Here is a 19,956-nt window from a genome sequence, read left to right as displayed (position 1 = left end):
AGATGTGATCAGGGGAGTGAAACTGTCATATTGGCGTCATGGTATTTCAAAACGTTCTTCCTTGCCCAAAGCAGTTTTCTATCTCCTCTGGCTACAATCTAAGATATAATAATGTGATTACCTATTTTGCTGATATCCACTCATACTACCACCTTATAGGATGAAGGTACTCCAAATTTCGTCCTCCTCTAATCTCAAGTAACCTCCAGCTTTACAATGCTACCATCTTTTAACACACCAGGTCCACTCTGTACCCAAAAGTTTAGAACAGAATTGTGTAAGGCTTATTTTAACTATATTCCTGGCAAATGAGGCCAAAAACAGAGATGATCAGAGGCTACAGTTTACATATGAACTAGAGTGCCACTTTAAAGAAAAAGAAACAGAACTTGGCCCAGATCTATAGTAAAGTGTATTGGTATTCAGACAAGTTTAAGTTCATTCTAATCCATCTGAGTGCTAACGGCTGTGGGCAATCCTTATAACTGTGAGATTTTATATATACATACATATATGTATTACACATATATATACGCACGAATTCAAGTTTTTACTTAAGTTATTAAATATGAAGTACCTGCCGATCCTATAAACCTTTAACATCCACATATAAATTATCAAGGAGACATCAAGATCTTAAATTAATGAATACATACACAGAAAGGACACAAGGCACTGACTAAATGACTAAATTCTGATACTTAACACAGGTAAAATTTCATAGCCTTAAGTCTGTGGCTCCTGTGTAGCTTAAAAGTGGCACAGATAAACTTTTCTAGATTTGTTTGGTTCTCCTAATTAGTAACTGGGATACAGGGACATATATTGGGGCAGAACAAAAAGTCCTGTTAAACCTGGAAGCGAAGACTGAAAGCACCATGGATAAATCTGAGAGATACAATTATCTTCTGCATATATAATTTTTGAATTTTCAGAACATTCACATACAGTATGTATTTAACTAATATACTCCTGTTCCCTTACCTCTACAAATTTTAGCTAGGGAGGGAACAAGGAAAGAAGGAAAGACAAGGTGAGATCATCCAGATACTTCTAGCTTCCAGGAAGGATTAATTTTGTATTTCCCTTTTCAGAGATTTTAGATCTGAAAAATGAGAGTTTTATTTTGCAGAAGAAACAGACCCAAGAAATTTGTGACTTATGCAAGATTACCAGGGTGGTTCCTATTTGAAGATTACTTCACAAAATGCCTTATATTTCCCAAAAATCTTGAAGTTCATTCCCCTTAGCCTCAGGCTTAAAACCCTGAACTAGAAACCAGCTCTTTACAAGAATCTTTCTACTGGATCAATGAATCTTAGAAGGTCTGACATTCTCTGAAGACTAGAATTACTCATCTCATCTCACGGATTCAGGATTCACCGACCACGATCAGAGTAGGATTCCAGGTTGGTTAAATGGAGATTGAATGACACTGCTCCCTCAGTCTTTTCCTAGGGCACCTCACTAGTTTCTCTTTATTAGTCTATTTATAACCCGTATGAGTAACACAGTTGCACCTCAAAAGTATACAGATTTCAGGAAGAGAAGAGAGATCCAACACAAAAGAACTACATCAAAGCTAGATTTCTTTTTCCCCTCAGTGAAGTCATTTTATTTCTGAGGAAGGTCATTCATGCTGCACATTTTCCAATAGTTGTCACATAGTATAAAGCAGAAAATTTCTCCTCCCCACATCCTGAGAATACAGGATTGGCAAAAGAAAAAAATTAAACCACACCTGTAAAGGTTTAGCACCAGCATAAAAATAAAAATAAAAACAAAGCATTTACTATAATTTCTTTGGTTGGGGTCCTTCCCTTTAGAGTTGGTGCCAAAATTTTCTCTTTCGATTCACAATAGCAAAATGGTAAAGCCAGAAAAAACCACAGTTGCTGCTGAAATTGAGGAGGCTGTTCCTTTTCTATTATTTTTTGTGCAGACGTTCCTGGGATCTCAAGCTTGCTGGTAAGGATTTTTTTTTCCATGTTTGTAATTTAAGAATAAAAAAGTTTTGATCTTCTCAAAAATCTTGGTTAGTTTCTTCTTTTTTATTGCTTGGATGTTTCTTTGGTGTTGGTAAAGTGTTTAAGGTTTCATGTTTTTTGTTTGTTTTAGTACACCTGTAAAGTAAACAGAGTCAAACTTCAAATATCTGAACTTAAAAGCACAAAAGCACTATGAAAATATAAAATGCGTACAATCATTTGAAGCATAAAAAGCTATTTAAACTATTCCTACTTTAAATCTACTTTTTAAATATTACTACTTAAAAAAAAAAAGCTACTGCATGGTAGCTGTCTCCCTTGGAAATGGCTTTTTCCTAAGAGTCAATGAAGAAATTGCTTACTACCCAGAGTTGGAAAAGTTCCTCTGACAAATTTTCAGCTAGTAAGAAAGTCAATTTATAATGCAACTTTGAAAACATAGGGGAAAAAGTCTACGGCACAAGACAAATCATAAGGTATCACATTCAAAACAATTTTATTATGAATTAAAAAGGTAAAAAAAAAATCAAGCGACTTGAATTTCACTATAGCTCCCCACTTTATGGTGAAAGTTATGGTAGAGCCAGAAACACAATAAATAAATGGGTTGTCCTGCTGCCTCCTCCTCCAAAATGGGCAATTTCATTCTGCACAGTTTAAGGTAAAGAGCAGGCTATGTCCAAACTGGGCAAAGTTACAACACTGTTGTTCTTGAGGGCTGGGTACAGGAAAGGTACTTTAATGTTAGCTGACTGGCTGCACTGGGGAATATTTAGAACTTCGGCTGTAACAAATGGTATTATTCTGAGAATGGACAAATTCAGATTAGAGCAACAGTCATAGAATTATTTATGTAATTCCCCCATAACCAGCACTAAGAAATTCAAACAATTAAACATTCTCCCCTCATTACATCTATACTACCCCAAAACCGAGAGTTCAGGCTATGAACTCCAGTTAGATTCAATTTGTGAAAGAAGGATTACACATTTGAGAATAGTTAGAGGAAACCAGGACAGGACACATCCTGGCTTTATTTTTTTACCTGTAATGGTAAAGGTGTCTATAGAGAGCCAGACCTCACTCAGCACTGCTCTGCTGAGTGGTTGGAGCAGGGTTTTCAGTTGGTGCTTCAGCCACCTTGGGAGAAAACATGGGGGAAATCAGGTCAGATTGTTACCTTAATAAAGGAAATGCCAGGCAGCTAGGTGGTACAGTGAGCAGAGCACTGGCCCTGGAATCAGGAGGACCTGAGTTCAAATCTGGCTTCAGACACTTGACACTCTTACTAGCTATGTGACCTTGGGCAAGTCACTTAACCCCGATTGTTCTGCCTTACCCCCTCCAAAAAAAAAGAGGAAATGCTTTTTAAAAAGTGAGATATCTGAAAAGCCAATATACTCTAAATGGATTTGTCAACTACAAAGGGCAACATGAGCCTTTAGCAATTATCCTTTGTCCAAGAAATTTGCTCCATAGTGGAAAATTTATTCCTCCAAAGAAAAAAGGGTGGCAGGTAGGGCAGTCCTCAGCAGGGCCACTGGATAGATCTGTAGTCACTAAGGCAGTGATAGACAAAATTAAAACTCAGGACCTCTAACTACAATTTCACCACCCTTTAATGGACTAGATGATCCTTAACATGATGGGGGTTTGTTTCAAGACTTTTTTCAATCACCTGAATCCCTCCCCCCAAAAAATCTGTTTGATATAAGAGTTAACACATGCCATCTCAGGCCATGTCACCCTCCCAAATACTAAGATTTCTTGGGTGACAAGCATGAACTGACATCAACACCTAGTTATCAAGAATTAATGTAAATGGGAAGCTACAAAAGGGACTAATTTGCTTGGAAGTGACACTGGGGCTACCTCCCAATCAGCAGTATCTGGGTCTGTCTACACACCCTTTCTTCAGGATAGTTCCCCAAGACCAAATATGGGCACCCTTCTTATACAAGTCACTTAGACGATCTCATCTGTAAAACGAGGATAAGAGTACTCACCTCGCCCAGGAAAATACAAAAAATTCACATGTATACAGTGTTTCTCAGCTTTTAAAGCATTGTAAAAAATGCTAGCTATTATTTTCTGCAACACTTCTGTTTTACAGATGAGTGACCAGTTCCTCAGGGGCGCAGCGAACTTGGGCAAATTATGAGAAAGCTCAAATGAAAATCCACATATCCAAATTCCTAGGCCTTTTTTTACTCTACCACTCAAATACTAAGATAGATCTGGTATCTCACTAACTCAGGAGTTCTGATGATACAGACTGCTCCCTTCCATGCCTGCCTTTCCTGAGCCCTAGGGACTCCACCCAACGTGCCAGACTTTTCTTTCCTTTCTTCTAACCTCTTACGCACACCAGCGGAGAAGTATAGCTGTCTGCTTCTCATTCTTCACTCACCCCTTTATTCTTGTTAAGGTAAATTTTGACACCCAATTAATTTGGGGCTTACTGGCTAGATAGATCTCTCTCTGTCTGTATGTGTGTCTCTGTCTCTCTGTGCCTTTCTCTTCTGTGTGTGTGTGTGTGTGTGTCTCTGTCTGTCCGTCAGTCTCTCAAAGACCAAACTTTAAACCCATTTCACTCTGGAGCTCATAGATCGGACAACAATAGATCCCTGTCCAAGTTCTACTTAATGGCTATTTTTTGGGCCCTCCTAGAGTGATGGTAAATACTATTTCTCTTTTGATCAGCAACTCTGAGGGTCTTCCCCTCCCAGTTTATTTTTTTTTAATTAAAGGGGCCATCCCTTGACTCACTTCTTAAAGAGGCCTATTTGCTGAAAGGGTGTTGCCTCACTCAAAGTGAGAACCTGAAAAGACCTTAGCCTAAAAGATACAGGGTCTCCCATTGCATCCTGGGTCATCTCCAGTTGTCCTGATGAGTATCTGGTCACTGGATCCAGATGGCTCTGGAGGAGGAAGTGAGGCTAGTGACCTTGCACAGCCCTCCCTCACTCAAACCAAAGTCAACTGCAAGTCATCATCATTTCCCTGATGTCATGGTCCTCTTCAAGAATGAAGGACAAACGCAAGAATTCCTAGTTGATTATATGCTGGAGGCTGCTTAACACCCCACCCTACCCACACAACTTTCCACTACCTTTATGGGATATTTATTTTTAGCTCTTCAGAAGCAGTGGGAATTTAAAAAAAAAAAAAAAGGAAGATATCCATTTTTTAAAGCAAAGGAGCTGCAGTACATAACCTCTAACGTTCCTTTCCATCTTTTGATCCCTACTGAATTTATTAGTTACTATGTGCAAGGAACTAGAAGTCATGAATTTCAAAGGAACGCAGTAAGGTTCAAATGGGAATGGAGAACATAATAGCCCCTTTGCAATCTTCATTACAGTGGCAACACATTTCAGTTGAATTTAAAATCACGATCTTTCTGCCGATGTGACACAAACAAAGCACCTGCCCTTCAGCAGGAAAAGGCATTTATGGGGTTTGTGTTTAGATACAGCTGACATTTTCCTTACGTTGCTGAAGTACCACCCTCTGTTACTAAACTTCTTTATGCTTCTCATTTAACAAGTTAATATCTTTTGAAAAGATCACTAATTTGTCATTTGAATGGGTAAAGGAGTCTCTTCGCAGGGTGGTTACTTGAAAGGTAAGAGGTGAAAGAGACTTCTGGTCTTTTCCAGGAGTCTTAACTCAGTTTACAAAAGAAACTGAGGCCCAGAGGTCAGAATGATTCGCCCAAGGTTAGATAACTCACCATTGCTTTGTGGGCAGTGAGCAGCCAAGGCAGGATTCTAATTAAAAAGACTACTCTTTTTTTCCACTGTATCACAGATCTCCTGCGTCCACGCCTAACTGAACTAAAAACCGTCTTTCTAACTTCTCCAAAGTCTGCATTACCTCTTTGCTATCTTGTGAAGAAGCATTTGGAGGACGAGGTCGGCGACGATAGTTGTATGGGCGCCGGTAACCACGACGGACTGACGGCTGCTGGGGGCCGTTGGCCCCATGCTGGTTCTCCTTGTCTTCTGCCTCTCCAATAGGTGGGACAGGGCGTGGTCGAGAAGGGCCCCTGCAGAGGATTGCATTAAGAATAAAAAAAATAAAGGCAATGGGGTTACAGAATGGGGGGTGGGGGGAGGTGTTTAAAAATCTGAACATCTAAAAAATGGCAGAAGTAGAAAGAAACGTTTAAAATATGGCATTTGTTTTGTTTTGTTTTTTTAACTTGCTGGGATAGTTATAATTTGACTGATAGAATCAAGTGACCAGCATTAGGCACTCCCAGCTCTACCTTGGCCAGTTGTGTAACTCGGTTACAAAAGTCTGTGGGTACTGGACCCCACCTCCACCCCCTTTGCAGAACCCTGTTTACTGCAATGCCTGAGGTACCATGCGCAAAGTAGACCGAAATCTCCAAATAAAAGCTATACCAACTCAACAGGCTGAACATCCAATTTCAATGCATAACCTTCACAATAAGGCTCATCTTTCCAACACCAATATTCTCTCCATGATGCTAATCATGGAACACCATGATGTCAGAGGAAGCAAAACTACAGGTGACCAAAAAGAAAAAATACATGATTTCTCTTGCTCCTCTTTTTTCTTAAGTTAATTTGTTATAAGGGATGGCTTTTTGGGAGAGGGGAGGGAAAATACAGGGGGAAACATGGGTGACAGGAAAACCAAAGATAGTAATAAAAAGTGAATCTAACATAATATGTGGTTGCAGACTACATTAGAAGCAATGACTCGGCAGCCCAGTATCATTGTCAAGTGCCGGCCTCGTGGTCAGAGCCCTAGGTTTGACTTCTCTAAGCTAGAGTTTTCTTGTTTATAAAATGGAGGCAATACTAGGACCTATTTCTGCCTCACTTCAACCTGACTGTGGTGAGACACAAATTAAATCATGTGCATGAAAGTGCTATAGAAATATCAAGCACCACAATTAGCACACATCATTCAAGATGAGTGCCTAGAAAAGGGAGGCGGCTGCTCAGACAGCAGAAGGATCTCCTTCCTTCACTGACATCCACAGAACACACATATTCCTAGAGAAGGCCTTCAGCACACAACAGAAAAGGTCCCCAATAAAGAGCCACAGATGACAGGAACAAAAGGTGTGCAGGCATATGTGGGTTTTAATCATTACCTGTGGAGAACACCTGAAATGTGGCTAATCAATCTCCCAATGTTGTCTTTTTTTTAATTACTTTGGAAACAGTAGAGTGATTTTTCTCCCATGTTACAAGGACAAATCACTCAAAAATTCAGCAACCTAGGTGCTCTGGCACAGTATACGACTGTACATCATAGAGAAATATAAAATGAGACATCGGGAACCCCAGGTACTTGTACATGCCTTTAATTTTCTTTCAGAAGGATGGAGCAGTATTTGCCCTCTAACGTAATTAAGTCACACCAAATAATCCCACAATACCTTCTTGCCCCTCCATTCTAAGGCCAGATGGATGACCATTGTTACCTTCGATATCGTGGACGATAGTTGGGATTCCGGTGTGCTGATGCTGACTGAAGTTGTGTCCCTTCTGAGATTCCATCCTTCATCTCCCCGATCTCACCACCCTAAAGGGACACAAGTAGGAGAGTCAAGATAACCAACAAAAGAGTAGCAGAGACAGGCAGTGCCTTCTCTAGACTGCAGGATTCAAAGTTATAGTTGCAATACAAAAGAACACCAAGTATGTTAAGGTCAATGACCAACTTGTAAAGCTATTACTATTAATAATAAAATAGTAAAACTACTGGGCAGGCAAAGGAAAAAAGAGGGAGGATATTTCTAAAGTTATATGCCAAGGAAAAACATTGCCCAACTATTTAGTAACACTAGAAGTATCTATTGCTTTATCCCAAAGCATCAAACAAGATTTGTACAGCACTGCAGTTATACAATAACTCATATTTGAACTGTATCCTCTACCTTATAAAATATGACCTGGTACTCAAGAGAAAGGGATGGAGGTATACACTGAAGTTGAGATTTCCCTACAGAATGAAGATGGCTCAACTAGACAAGTTTCAAATACAAGCCTTATTTTATTTTCCTCAACTCCTATTAATATGATCCTACAATCTTTTTGTTGCATTGAGGTAAACAGGCTCATAGTACTAGAACAGGAAGGAACCTCAAAGATCATTTTACAGGTGAGTGAGTAAAGAGAAGTCTAAGAAGTCCAAAAAGATGGAATGGCTTCCCCAAAATCAAGCATCAAATGCAGAATTTGAGTCTAGATCCTCCAACCTCAGAGCCAGTGCTTTTTCCACTGTATCATGCTAAAATTTCCTTGGAAGGGTTAAAAAGTTATATACATTTTACACTGAAATACTCACACTCAAAGTTTTACCTAAGTCAGATTTGGAGAAAATATGACACTTACTCAAGACCAAACCAGTAACTGGCTTCCCTGCTTTGTATTATGCATCTCTCTTATTCCTTGATCTCAAATAAATATTCATAGTCTAAATAAGTTATTCCTTCCTAAGGAGAGTAGACCACCCCACCCTACCTCCATCCCTTCATCTTTTCATGTCACTCCACTCTTGGTAAAATTCTTGTGGATTTCCAATTAACTCCTGGGTCAAATGCTAACTCCTCTGTATGGCATTTAGACCTTTCACAAACTGGCTCCAACTTACTATTTTCCCAGCCTTACTAAATGACACACTCTATGATCTAACCAAACGTGGCCTTTTTGAATTTATAACTCAAAATTTAAAAATAAATAAAGTGTGCATGTTGTTTCCCTTGATAAAAGATAATAAGCTCCTTGAGGGCTTTGTATCCCACATTTTAGCAGTCTGGCCATAATAGGTGCATAACACTTAAAATTATTCAGGAATATGAAAAAAGAAAAATACCTCTCCCCTGACAGCTGACATTTATTTAGCACTTTTAGATTTAAGATACCCTCACTAGATTCTCATAATTACCCTAAACTATTTTGAGAGGCAGGGAAAGGTGGAGAAGACATGGGCATTTCATCAATATAAGAAGCTCTCACTTTCTCTCCAATGCTCCCTTTTCCTCTTTTGGTCCACTACCCTGGATTGTAGGAGCTGAAAAACTCCTAACTTGCAAGACTGTTGTTCACCATGATAAAATAATGTGGATTTCTCCAGTCTTCTTTTTCTAAAAAGGATGTTCCACTAATATCTCAAAGTGTCCAAAACTGAACTCCTCTTCCTCTCTGCCCTTGTCCAATTCTTCCTTCTTTCTCATGTCCCACACATTGAGCTTAAAACAGCATTATGACTTTTGGAATACTCTGTGTATCTAATTAGTCTCTGCTTTCTTTTGCTCCAACTGTCTTATCTTCAGGAATAGACTGTTCTTTCTTCAATCTACCCATCTCTTTTTATCCATTCTTTACTTGCTTCAAGGTCTGACTCAAATAATACCTTTCATGAACCATTCCTGAAACACCAAAGGAAGATTTCTTCTCCCACCTCAAAATACTTCAGAGTACACAGACTTCTCTTAAATACAAATTATATAAAGATTTCTAACCTGCATTTTCCCACCCACAAGATGACATAGTCAGCAGTATAATGTCAGCACCTAAACGTGCTTTGAAGCATAGCATGCTGAAGTCTGACGTACTAAGCACACCACGCTGGACTTTCCTCGGCACCATGCCAATGTGTCTATAATAATTCATATTTATATAACACCTAAAGGATTATGAAGTGCTTGCCTCGCAATAGCCTTGCAAGGCTGGTAGCTCATTTAGTATTATCCCCATCTTATGGAAGGGGAAAATTAGAGCACTAATTGTGGGACACTCAGCCAGTCACTCAAGTGTCAAAGGAAGGTTCCAACTCGAGTCTCTGGACTCCAAGTATACCAACTTTAAACCTTGCTGACACTGTATACGTAGGTCTACAACATACTTACGCTACAGAATTTGAACAGAACACATCCAGATGAAGAACAAGTCAATTTTCCAACACAGATAATTATTTGTAGAGGCTAAGAGAATTTTATACTCAGGTACAGGCTGGACTAAGTTACTTCTGACATCCCTTTCAAATCTCTGAGACTTGGGACAAAGCATACAATTCCTGGCTGCCTCCTCCCTCTGGTGTCTGGGTATACTTATTATTACTATTCGGTCATTATTCAGTCATGTCCAATTCTTTGTGACCCTATTTGGGGTTTTCTTGGCAAAGACAACGGCGTGGTTTGCCATTTCCTTCTCCAGCTCATTTTACAGATGAGGAAACTAAAGCAAATGGGGTTAAGTGACTTGCCCAGGGTCACACAGCTAGTAGACGCCTGAGGCCACATTTGAACTCCACAAAGCTGCTTTCCACAAGCTCAGTGAATCTCCAGAGCAGCTCTGTGAGGAAGGGCAGTTACTCATGGCATCAGGAGCCCCACTGTACAAACAGTAAATAAACTGAGGTTCTGCAGTCAAGTGACCTTGCCCACAAGATGTCTCACTACTCAGAGTCAGAAGTGTGCCAGTCTATAAAACCTACCACCTTAAAGGTCTGGCAAGGAATACCTAAAAATACTCTGAGCAAACACAAGTGTTATGCAAATGCTAAATACTAAGTAGATGACTTCAAGCATGCAGTACTAACTCACTAAAAATAAAAGTCCATGACAAACCTCACCGACTCCTCCCAGCTCCATTTCCTAGAAGCCCAGAGCGGAGCCCTAGAGGAATCTACTGTGTCATGTACTCGTCCTCCCGTATATGTCATCTGTCAGTTATTTTTAGCATTCTTGTCAGGGGCAGCTGCTAAAGGAGGGGAGGGAGAAAATGGAGACTCAAAAAGCACAAACATACATGTGGGACAGACAAGAAGCTGAAGAAAAGAACAATATCCAATTATACAATGGGACATAATTGATAACTCCCTCTCCGGTGTTTTACTCATCCTAAACTTAACTCTTCAGCCTCCCTGTAACCTTCATCCATTAAAAAGCGTTCATTCCCATGAACCATAACCCCAACTCTGGCTTCATTTTCCTTCCCTCACAATTTTGACCTTATAATTTACCAGTCCAACTTGATGATACTCTCTCGGCCCAAATCCCCTGCATTCTATTCATTCTTCCAGTTGTGGATATCCCCATCTTGCCATTTTCTCTGCTTATATTCACTGCAGTTGCTGAATAGCACTTGAAGTCACTTAACTGTGCTGGCTGACTGGATCACCAAAAATCTCTTACCAATTCAAGTGGGCCCTCACTGTCACGAGGCAATCTCCAAACACACTTGCTACCATATTCTCCATTAGGGACTCCAAATAGCTCATACTTCAGCTGCCTCCTGACTCGGCTTCTAAGGACCCCTTCTCCCACCGGTTGAGTGGAATCTGTTTTGCAAGAGGCCCCAGACCAGCCACCCCTTACCGTTAGAAGCAGCCACCATGCTACCACACCATCAAGCCCCACCAGAAAGAGGTATCTATACCTCCTTCTCTCCGTCCTACTCCTGTTTTTCAGCTCTCTTTGTACGTGTTGTCTTCCTCCATTTGAATATAATCTCCTTGAAGGCAAGGGCTATCTTTTGGCTTATTGCTCAGCACAGAGCCTGGTACACAGTTAGCACTTAATAAATGCTTACTGAATAAACAAACCGTTTCCTTTCTCCTCAAGCCTCCTACATTCCCTACCTCAGCACTCCCTTTCTGCCTCTTTCTTACCTGAGAAAAGTAGCTATTCACAATGAGCTCCCTCTTCCATGATACCCTATACCTCAAACCCCCATGACATCACTATTGCACCTTCTCTTTCGTTCTCATCTCTGATTTTCTCTCCCTTACCCTCTGCTTGTGTGCTAGGATACTATGCTCTGCAGGAGTTTGCCTGTGCAATAAATCAATCCCTTTCTAATTTGCTCTCTCCATTTACTGGCTCTTTTTCTTCCAACTACAAATATCCACAAACACCATTAAAAAAAAACACTATCATTTGATACTGTCTTTCTTTTGTCCAGAATCACAGAATTCAAGAGTTCAAAGAACCCAACTAGCGGCCAACTAGTCCCACCCATATGCAATAAGAATGCAAACAGCAGAGGGATACTGACACCTCTCATCTAAATTCTGCTTGAAGACTTCCCAAAAAAGGGAGACTATCGTGGCATCTCATTCCACGTTGAAAGTTCTATCTGTGCAGAAGTTTTCCAAAACTGTGCACCTTTCACCACTGCTCTTGGTTCTGCCCTGTGGTATATAACAGAACGCATCTCATTCCTTCACCAAATGACAGCCCTTCAAAACTTGAACGTGGCCTTGGGTTGTCTCCTCTACAAGCTAAGTATTCTCAGTTCCTTCAACTGATCCTCACGTTATAAACACAAGGCCCTTCACTATGGTTTTCCTTCTCTGTAGACCCTCCAGCTTATCAATGCCTTTTTAAAACCATGACCCCCAAAACTGAAGACAATACTCTAAATGAAATCTTATGAAGACAGAATACAGTGGAACTATCACCTTCCCATTCATGAAAGATAGGGCCCTCATAATGTAGCTCAATATTACATTACCCTGCTGGCTCATAATGAACTTGTGGGTCCACTAAGCAACCATATCTTGTTCAAAATTGCTATCTAACCATGTTTCCCCTCATCTTCTACTTACGAGGCAACCCAAGTACAAGAGTTAACATCTCTCCCTACTGAATTTATTAAAGTCAGCCCAATGGCCTGTCAAAGAACTTTTTGGATCTTTCATCCAGTATGTTAGCTATCCCTACCACATTTGTCATAAGCACACCCAGGCATCTGCGCATTTATCCAAGTTAAATCACAGGGCCAAGCATATTCCCAGAGTACCACATGAGACATACATCATATCAACATTAAACCATTAACTACCAAGTATGACCATTCAACAAATTTTGAAACTATAATACATTATTGTCTAATTATTCTTTCCAGCTCCTCTGAGATATTTCATCCAAAATTTTGCTAAAATCTAGATAAAACTATCTACCATAATATTCTCCTCATCTACCAGTTTCAGTAATCCTGTCAAAAAGAAACTGAGGTTAGTCTGGCACAAGCCATTCTCAATGGAATTATGGTTCCAACTGGTTATCTTGTTTCCTTTTTTTAAATGTCACAAAACATTTCCTTTATGATCTCTTCTAGAATTCTCTCAGAGATCAAAGTCAAACTCACTGGCCTGTCACTTCCAGATCCCCGTTCTCCTCTTTTTGAAAATCAGGACATCTGCCTTTCGATTTTGAGGTGTCTCTCTTATTTTCAATGATCTTTCAAATTACCAACAGCAGTGCTCAGCAATCCTATCTGCCAGTACTCAAGGTTATACTTCATTTGGGCAGTGTTTCCTGACTGGTCATTTCTCCAGTTCAAAAGAACTTTATCCTTGATAAAGAAAACAAAATTAGAACTGACCAGCTCATTCTTCAGGTATCCCCCATCATCCTGCCCACCCAAGCAGAGGGCTTCACTTCTTGGAGCCTCCTCTTTCTCCCAACATGGCTATACAAATAAGCATTCCTTGGCTTCCCTCACCAACCTCAGCTCATCTTGAGCTTCATCACTCCTGGCACTTGTTATAGACCTCTTTCTTCTTTTCCCTGGCCTTGCTTCCGTGCTCCATTAATTTCTCTTGAGTTGGTTGAAAAGCCCCCTGACCATTCTTTGTACGAGGTTATTTTTCTTCCGTATTGTAAATGTTTCCCTTCGTATCTTCAGCATCTCATTCTTGAGCATCTCCATCCCACCGAACCCTATTTTTCTTTTGAATCCTTTGAAACACGCTTTCCCCCAAATATAGAGTGCAAACCATACTCAGATTTCTTCTCCTTTTCTATCAAAAATTCTAGAAAGGAAGTGGCTTCTTCCTATAATTTCCATGCTAGTGACTATTTTCTCCCTGAGGAAACTTCAAATGCAGAATAATAATTCCCCCCTGTAGATATCTCCACCTTTTGAAGATTAATATGTCTAACACAGAAATAATTTTTCATTCAAATCCTCCTTAACTCACTTATTTCTCAAGGGTACCACCATCACCCAGGTTCATGACCTGTTAAGAGTCATGCCCAAAACTTCCATTTCCCAGTTGTGATTATGTTTATTTCCTCCAGCTCATCTCCATTTACATGGTCACCATCCTAGTTCAGGCCTGGGCTGAACTAGGCCTAGACTACTCCAATAGCCTAGGCAGCTAAGGGGTACACTGGATAGAGTGCCAGGCCTGGAGTCAGGAAGACTCATCTTCCTGAATTCAAATCTAGCCTTAGTCACTTACTGCGCGACCCTGGGCAAGTCACTTAACTTTGTTTGCCTCAGCTTCTTCACTTGTGAAAAGAGTTGGAGAAGGAAGTGGCAAACATTCCAGTATCTCTGCCACGCAGAGTCAGACATGACTGAAATGAATGAGCTACAAAATTCTAATCGACTGCCAGTTAGTCTAATCTATCCTTGCTCCTATCCATCCTTCACACAGATGCCAAACTAATCGCTTCCCGGTTCAAAAAGCTCCAGTGGCTTGATACTGCCTCTAGGGTCAAACAGCTTCTGCGCAGTACTTAAAGCCCTTCACACTTTGGCTCCATCCTACCTTTCCAACTTTATTTACGACATGTTAATCTCTTCCACACACTTTATGTTCAAGCCAAATTGGCCTGCTTATTACTACATGACATTCCATTTCCCATCTATTTGTCTTTCCATAGGCTCTTCCATGTCTGGAATGCACTTCCTCCTCACTTCCACCTCTTAGAAATGTTACCTTCTTGCAAGGTTCACCTCAAGGATCACCTTCTACACAAGCGCTATGCTAATTCCTCCATGGGCCAGTACTTTCTCTTCTCCTCCACCTCATCACTAAAATTTAACACATCAAAGGTTAAAAAAAAAAAAAATTCTGCAGACCTAAAAAAGGTCTTCATTCTGTCATTATACTTTTTTTTTTTGAGGTGAAGGAAAGAAAAAGATGCAAGTTTCATGGTCAATGAGAAAGAGTAAACACTGATGGTGATGATATAGCCAAAGAGGGAAACCAAATAGCTTCAGTGCAATCTAAAAGGTTCTTAGAGAATCATAGGTAGGCGGCAGACTGCAAATTGCAACCCCACTCCAGTTTTTTTCCCCCTACCCAAGGAGACTCTGCAAATCCAAAAGTGGTTTGTTTTTTAAAGCAGTACTGCTGTTAGATATGATGGCCATGCAGAAGTACCTAGGAGTATGGGCTACTTTGTAGCTTTTAGGAGGGGCAAAGAAAAGGTTCTGCTCTCACCCAGCTGGAGGAGGAGGAAGAAGAGAGTAGTAGGAGAAGGATGGTGAAACAGGACGGATCGAAGGGTAAGAGCAGCGGCAGGGCAATGAGAACTTGGGTACCATTTTACCTGCATGCTGTTGGCATGGGGAAAGACCCGTGAGCGACGGTCAAAGGTCTGTCCCACGTGGTACGGCGGGAACCGCCGCTGCTGGTACTGTGGGCGGCGAAGCTGACTCCGAGCCCCAGGGAACTGCCCATCAGCGGTAGGGGGATCGAATCCTTCACTGCTGCCACTCCCTTCCTCCTCCTCCCCAGGGTACTAGCGAAGCAAAGAAATGCAAAGAATCAGAATAGCAAGGAAGAAAGCTAAGCAAGGGCAGCAGCAAAGGCTACAGGAATACTGCAGAGTATGAGTCCCAAGAAAAAGAAGCTTCCTATATCTAGAAGAGATTACCCTATGCATCCAAGCTGACAAGCATAGGACATCCAATCTATGCAAGTGAGGTGGTAGGCACAAAGTAGAATGAAAGCAATTCATGGTAGATTTGATGGCTATTTGGGTAAATGTTTAATATTTGCTGATCCACAATCCCAAGTACTCCTGATTTTGCAAAACAAAATTACTTCCATCAATACCCTGAAATATCATACCACCACTATTCCTAATTAGTTTTAATTCCAATCCAAGGTGGCAGACAAGAATGTAAGCATTTCACTCAAGTATTCTTCATCTAGCTACACTATAACTTAGGCATAAAAATCATGCTAAGTCCTATCCCTTCATAATGATAGAATGTGGCAAGCAACTGCTGAAAATGGGACCTGAAGGTTGAATAGGTTAGCTTTTTGTAAGTTGCACTCAATTATTTGACTTACACATATATAAAAACACAGATCAACATTTTAAGATGTTATCTCAAATTCTTATTTTGCAAAAACAAGGCAAGTAACATGATATAAGTAAAATAATATAAACATCAAAAAACACGTTAACTTATTTCGACAATATACCAATATGGAAAAAATATTGTTATTAGTAAAAAGTTATTTAAAGCCAGTCCATATTCTTCATAGAAGTTTAATAGCAATCTCCATATATACAATCCAAGATGTCAAAAATCTCCAAAGGTTAAAAAAAACCACTCAGGTGACTACCAAGGGAATCCCAACTATTCTCTGGTCTTCCTAGTCTTTAGGAAATAGGAAGAAAATACTCTAAGTGAAGCTTCCTCTATTAAAGGATGTTTAGAAAAAGAAAGGAAAAAAAAAAAAGATTCAGCTACTGAACCTATATTTTACACTTGCTCAAACCCATAAAAGAAAATGTGGCCACCAGAGGGCTAGGATTTTTAAAATTTTACAGTAGCAGAGAATGTTATCACTAGTCTAGACCTAGGAAATAAAGAAGTTTTATTCCTGCTTCTCAGCAAACTTTCTTGAGATAGCTTAAACAACTAGAATTTTTAAAGTGCAATTACACTTTAAAGTGTTTAAAGATTCTTTTGTTATGTTTAATAATTAAATTAGGTTTATTTCCTCAAGAGTAATTTCCACCTAGGGAAGCTTATAAATCTCAAACTAGAACTTTGTGGAGGGGCAGGGCAGGGCAATTGGGGCTAAGTGACTTGCCCAAGGTCACACAGCTACTATATGTGTCAAGTGTCTGAAGCCGAATTTGAACTCAGGTCCTCCTGACTCCAGGGCCGGTGCTCTACTCACTGCGCCACCTAGCTGCCCCTTCAAACCAGCAATATAGTATAGCTAAGGAACATCCCTGCAGGCAGCACACGGACTTGGAAAACCAATATTAGCCTTGTTTATGTTGTAAAGTACTTAGTTTTATTCCTTTTGCTAAACATTTCCCAATGACATTTTAATCTTGTAGGGGCAGCTCTAGAGCATTTTGAGGACTTGGAGGGGCCCCAGTTTGACGGCTAACATCCTCCTCACCCCAAAACTACATCTTACTGTGCAAGGGATTAAGGGAAGATTTTTTTTTTAAAGAGAGAGTAGATGGGGAAGGGAGAGAATAAAGGAAACACCTAAAAAATCCAAGAGTGTAGAAGGAGTGGAAAAGGGGGAAAGAGAAAGGCAGAAGGGCGAAGACAGTATAACACAAAGGAGAATAGACATGAGGTAATGGGATTAGTTAGTGAAGGATCATGAAATAAATCTATCAGGTATTTCTAGAACCCTGGAATAGTTGTGATAGCATAATTCTTGATGGAATAATTGCCAGATAACTTAATCCTTTGAGATATTTGCTGGATCCCTTATGGCGACAAAAAAAATTCTGCATATGCGTCTCCAAACCAGAACCTAATCTTCCTTGGGTACTTAAGATGAGGAGTGTTCTTGGTGGTGTGCTGCATAGAGCAGTGAACTTGGGAATCAGGAAGCCCTAAGTCTGAATCCTGCTTCAGACGGAGGAGGGAGGAAGAGGGAAGAGATGAGGGGGGAGGGAGAGACAGGCGGAGAGGGAGGATATATCTATGTTAGGTTATTATTATTATGATTATGGACCTGGGCCACCTTTGATCCCTTCAGATAAATACAAATGACATCGTGTCTTCCAAGAGAGCTCCAGTCAAATCAAAACCCAAAGGAACAGAACCTTAACAAAGAAAAACCACTGGGGATTGCATTTGATTTTATAACCTTTAAGATTGACATTGAAAGTTGTCATATGTGAGAGTTAGGTTCTTTAAAAAAACAAGCTGCATGAGGTAAAAAATCAGTTAAAATTGTCCTCTCTCTACAGCAGGTCTCCAAGGCATATCCAACAGCATATCACCTTTGAACAATGCAGATTAATAGAAGTCAGCGAGCCTAAAGTGTAACTTCAGGAAAAAGACTGGTTCTAAAGTTAGACTGGACCATAAAAAAACAGAGCGAAGTGCAAATTCACAATTTTCATCTCATGCTGACTTCAAGGCATACACACCAAGTGGAATGGTAGGACTACACTACCTAATTGATATTAAATAAGTTCAATGTGCGTGATGTGGATTCCACAATGAAATCATCAACGCTTAATCAAGGAAGGATATCTGAAAGTTCAAATTAGCCAAAATATCTGTGGGTTAACCAATAATGGTATCTAGCAATTGATTTCTACAAAAATAAAAGGCTTACTTGGCAAGTCTTTTTTGGGGGGTAGGGGTGGAAAGCAATCAGGGTTAAGTGACTTGACCAGGGTCAAATAGCTAGTAAGTGGCTGAGATTGGATTTGGACTCAGGTCCTAATTCCAGGACTTCAAAAGTCTTAACAGAAAATTATCATCTGATAATCTTCAATTCCAAATATTCACAGATGATCTAGGGTCTTACAGTAGTGATTAGTGGAGAGGTAAGTACGGAATGCTGTAAGATGCATCATAAATTGTTCATGCACACAAAGCTAGATAGCTGAAATCCCATGCACTAGCATTACATAGCCTAAGCCAGCCCCAAAGGGAAAAAATACTCAAAAATTAAATCCTACAGACAAAAAGAAACAATTTTAATTGAAGGGATACATAAAGAAATCAACATGGATACAGAGAAAACTCATCAATTAATAAATGTTTTAAAACCTGTAAAGGGCAAACTTTGTCCTTACTTACATAAAAGAAAATGGCATCTACAAATTATAGTCCAGTAAGGTTCACTTCAATCCCTGGCAAAATTATAGAAGTAATTACTGAAAGGGAGGATGAGTAAACAGCTAGAAATGGAAAAGCCAACAAGAGCTTCATAAACAGCTTGCAATTACAAACAAACCTCACTTCTCTTTTTGATGTATCTCATTCTTCAACAATGACTTGGATAAAGACACTGACAATGCATTTATAAAATCTGAAGATGATTCAAAGCTAGGAGAGAAAGCTAACAGTCTGAATCCAAAAAGATCTCAGCAGGCTAAATAAAATGTAATAGTGATGTGCAAAGTCATCTCTGAGGAGGCATGACGACGAAAAGTTTACGTGAAAAAGACCTTCAGTGGATTCAGTGAGCTTCAACAAATTGCAAGTACAATATGAATCAAATATATAATATGGAACCAAAAAAATTTAACATAATCTTAGGCTGTAAGAAGACAATGAATGCTGACAGTTCCACTGTACTGTGCCCTGTTCAGACCACACTGATTATTATGTTACATTCTGAGGCATCATATTTAAGGAATGACATTGATAAACTGCAGTGCTTCCAGGAGAGCAACCACAATGACAAGTAAAAGGATGAAAGGTATGATCATTAATTCCATGAGCACTGGTCAAAGGAACTAAGGATGTGCATCCTGGAATAAACACTAAGGGAGTGGTGATGGCCATCTCACAAAATGGTAGGTGTTCCATCACCAGGTCTTCCTCCAACCAGATCATGATTTATTGGGTATGTCATTGAAGGGATTTTTATTCAGATATGAACTGGCCTTTGAGATTCTGTGGCTACTCACACTACGAGGAGGCCCACGACGCCGGCCATAATAACCACGTCGGTAACGGCGCCGATCTGCAGCATAGCGGCTACCTTCCACAGGAACTCCATCTGGGCCAGTTACGTTGGCTGCTTCTGCCCCCTGAAAAGAAAATTCTACTTTTAACAAACCATAAGAAACAACGGCATTAAGAAGTTAGTATGGATATGTGGATAACGTGGATTAACTGCTTATGAACTGAAATGACGATAGTTTTAAAATATGTGGACAGTTACAGCATGGAATGTGCCTACTGGACCCTGGATGTGCAGCCAGCTGAGACCTACACCCACA

The 19,956-nt window shown here is 40.1% G+C and overlaps 1 protein-coding gene across 1 annotated transcript in view; it reads right to left on the bottom strand.

The window, feature by feature from the left end:
- Positions 1 to 1,587: 1,587 nt before the first annotated feature.
- The window catches only part of YBX3 (Y-box binding protein 3), a 33,114-nt gene continuing 14,745 nt past the window's right edge, over positions 1,588 to 19,956 (bottom strand). Inside the window, exons 5-10 of the mRNA XM_036758544.1 lie at positions 19,642 to 19,764; positions 15,328 to 15,519; positions 7,456 to 7,556; positions 5,868 to 6,039; positions 3,034 to 3,128; positions 1,588 to 2,123 (exon numbers count right to left, since the gene is read on the bottom strand). Of these exons, the coding sequence (XP_036614439.1) occupies positions 3,069 to 3,128; positions 5,868 to 6,039; positions 7,456 to 7,556; positions 15,328 to 15,519; positions 19,642 to 19,764 (648 nt within the window). The 3' untranslated portion in view covers positions 1,588 to 2,123; positions 3,034 to 3,068. The remainder of the gene's footprint in view (positions 2,124 to 3,033; positions 3,129 to 5,867; positions 6,040 to 7,455; positions 7,557 to 15,327; positions 15,520 to 19,641; positions 19,765 to 19,956) is intronic.

Source organism: Trichosurus vulpecula, chromosome 5 (assembly GCF_011100635.1).
Source record: "Trichosurus vulpecula isolate mTriVul1 chromosome 5, mTriVul1.pri, whole genome shotgun sequence".
NCBI lineage: Eukaryota > Metazoa > Chordata > Mammalia > Diprotodontia > Phalangeridae > Trichosurus > Trichosurus vulpecula.
The sequence above is the reverse complement of the archived record's forward strand: the minus strand, read 5'-3'. Positions and strand labels throughout refer to the sequence as shown.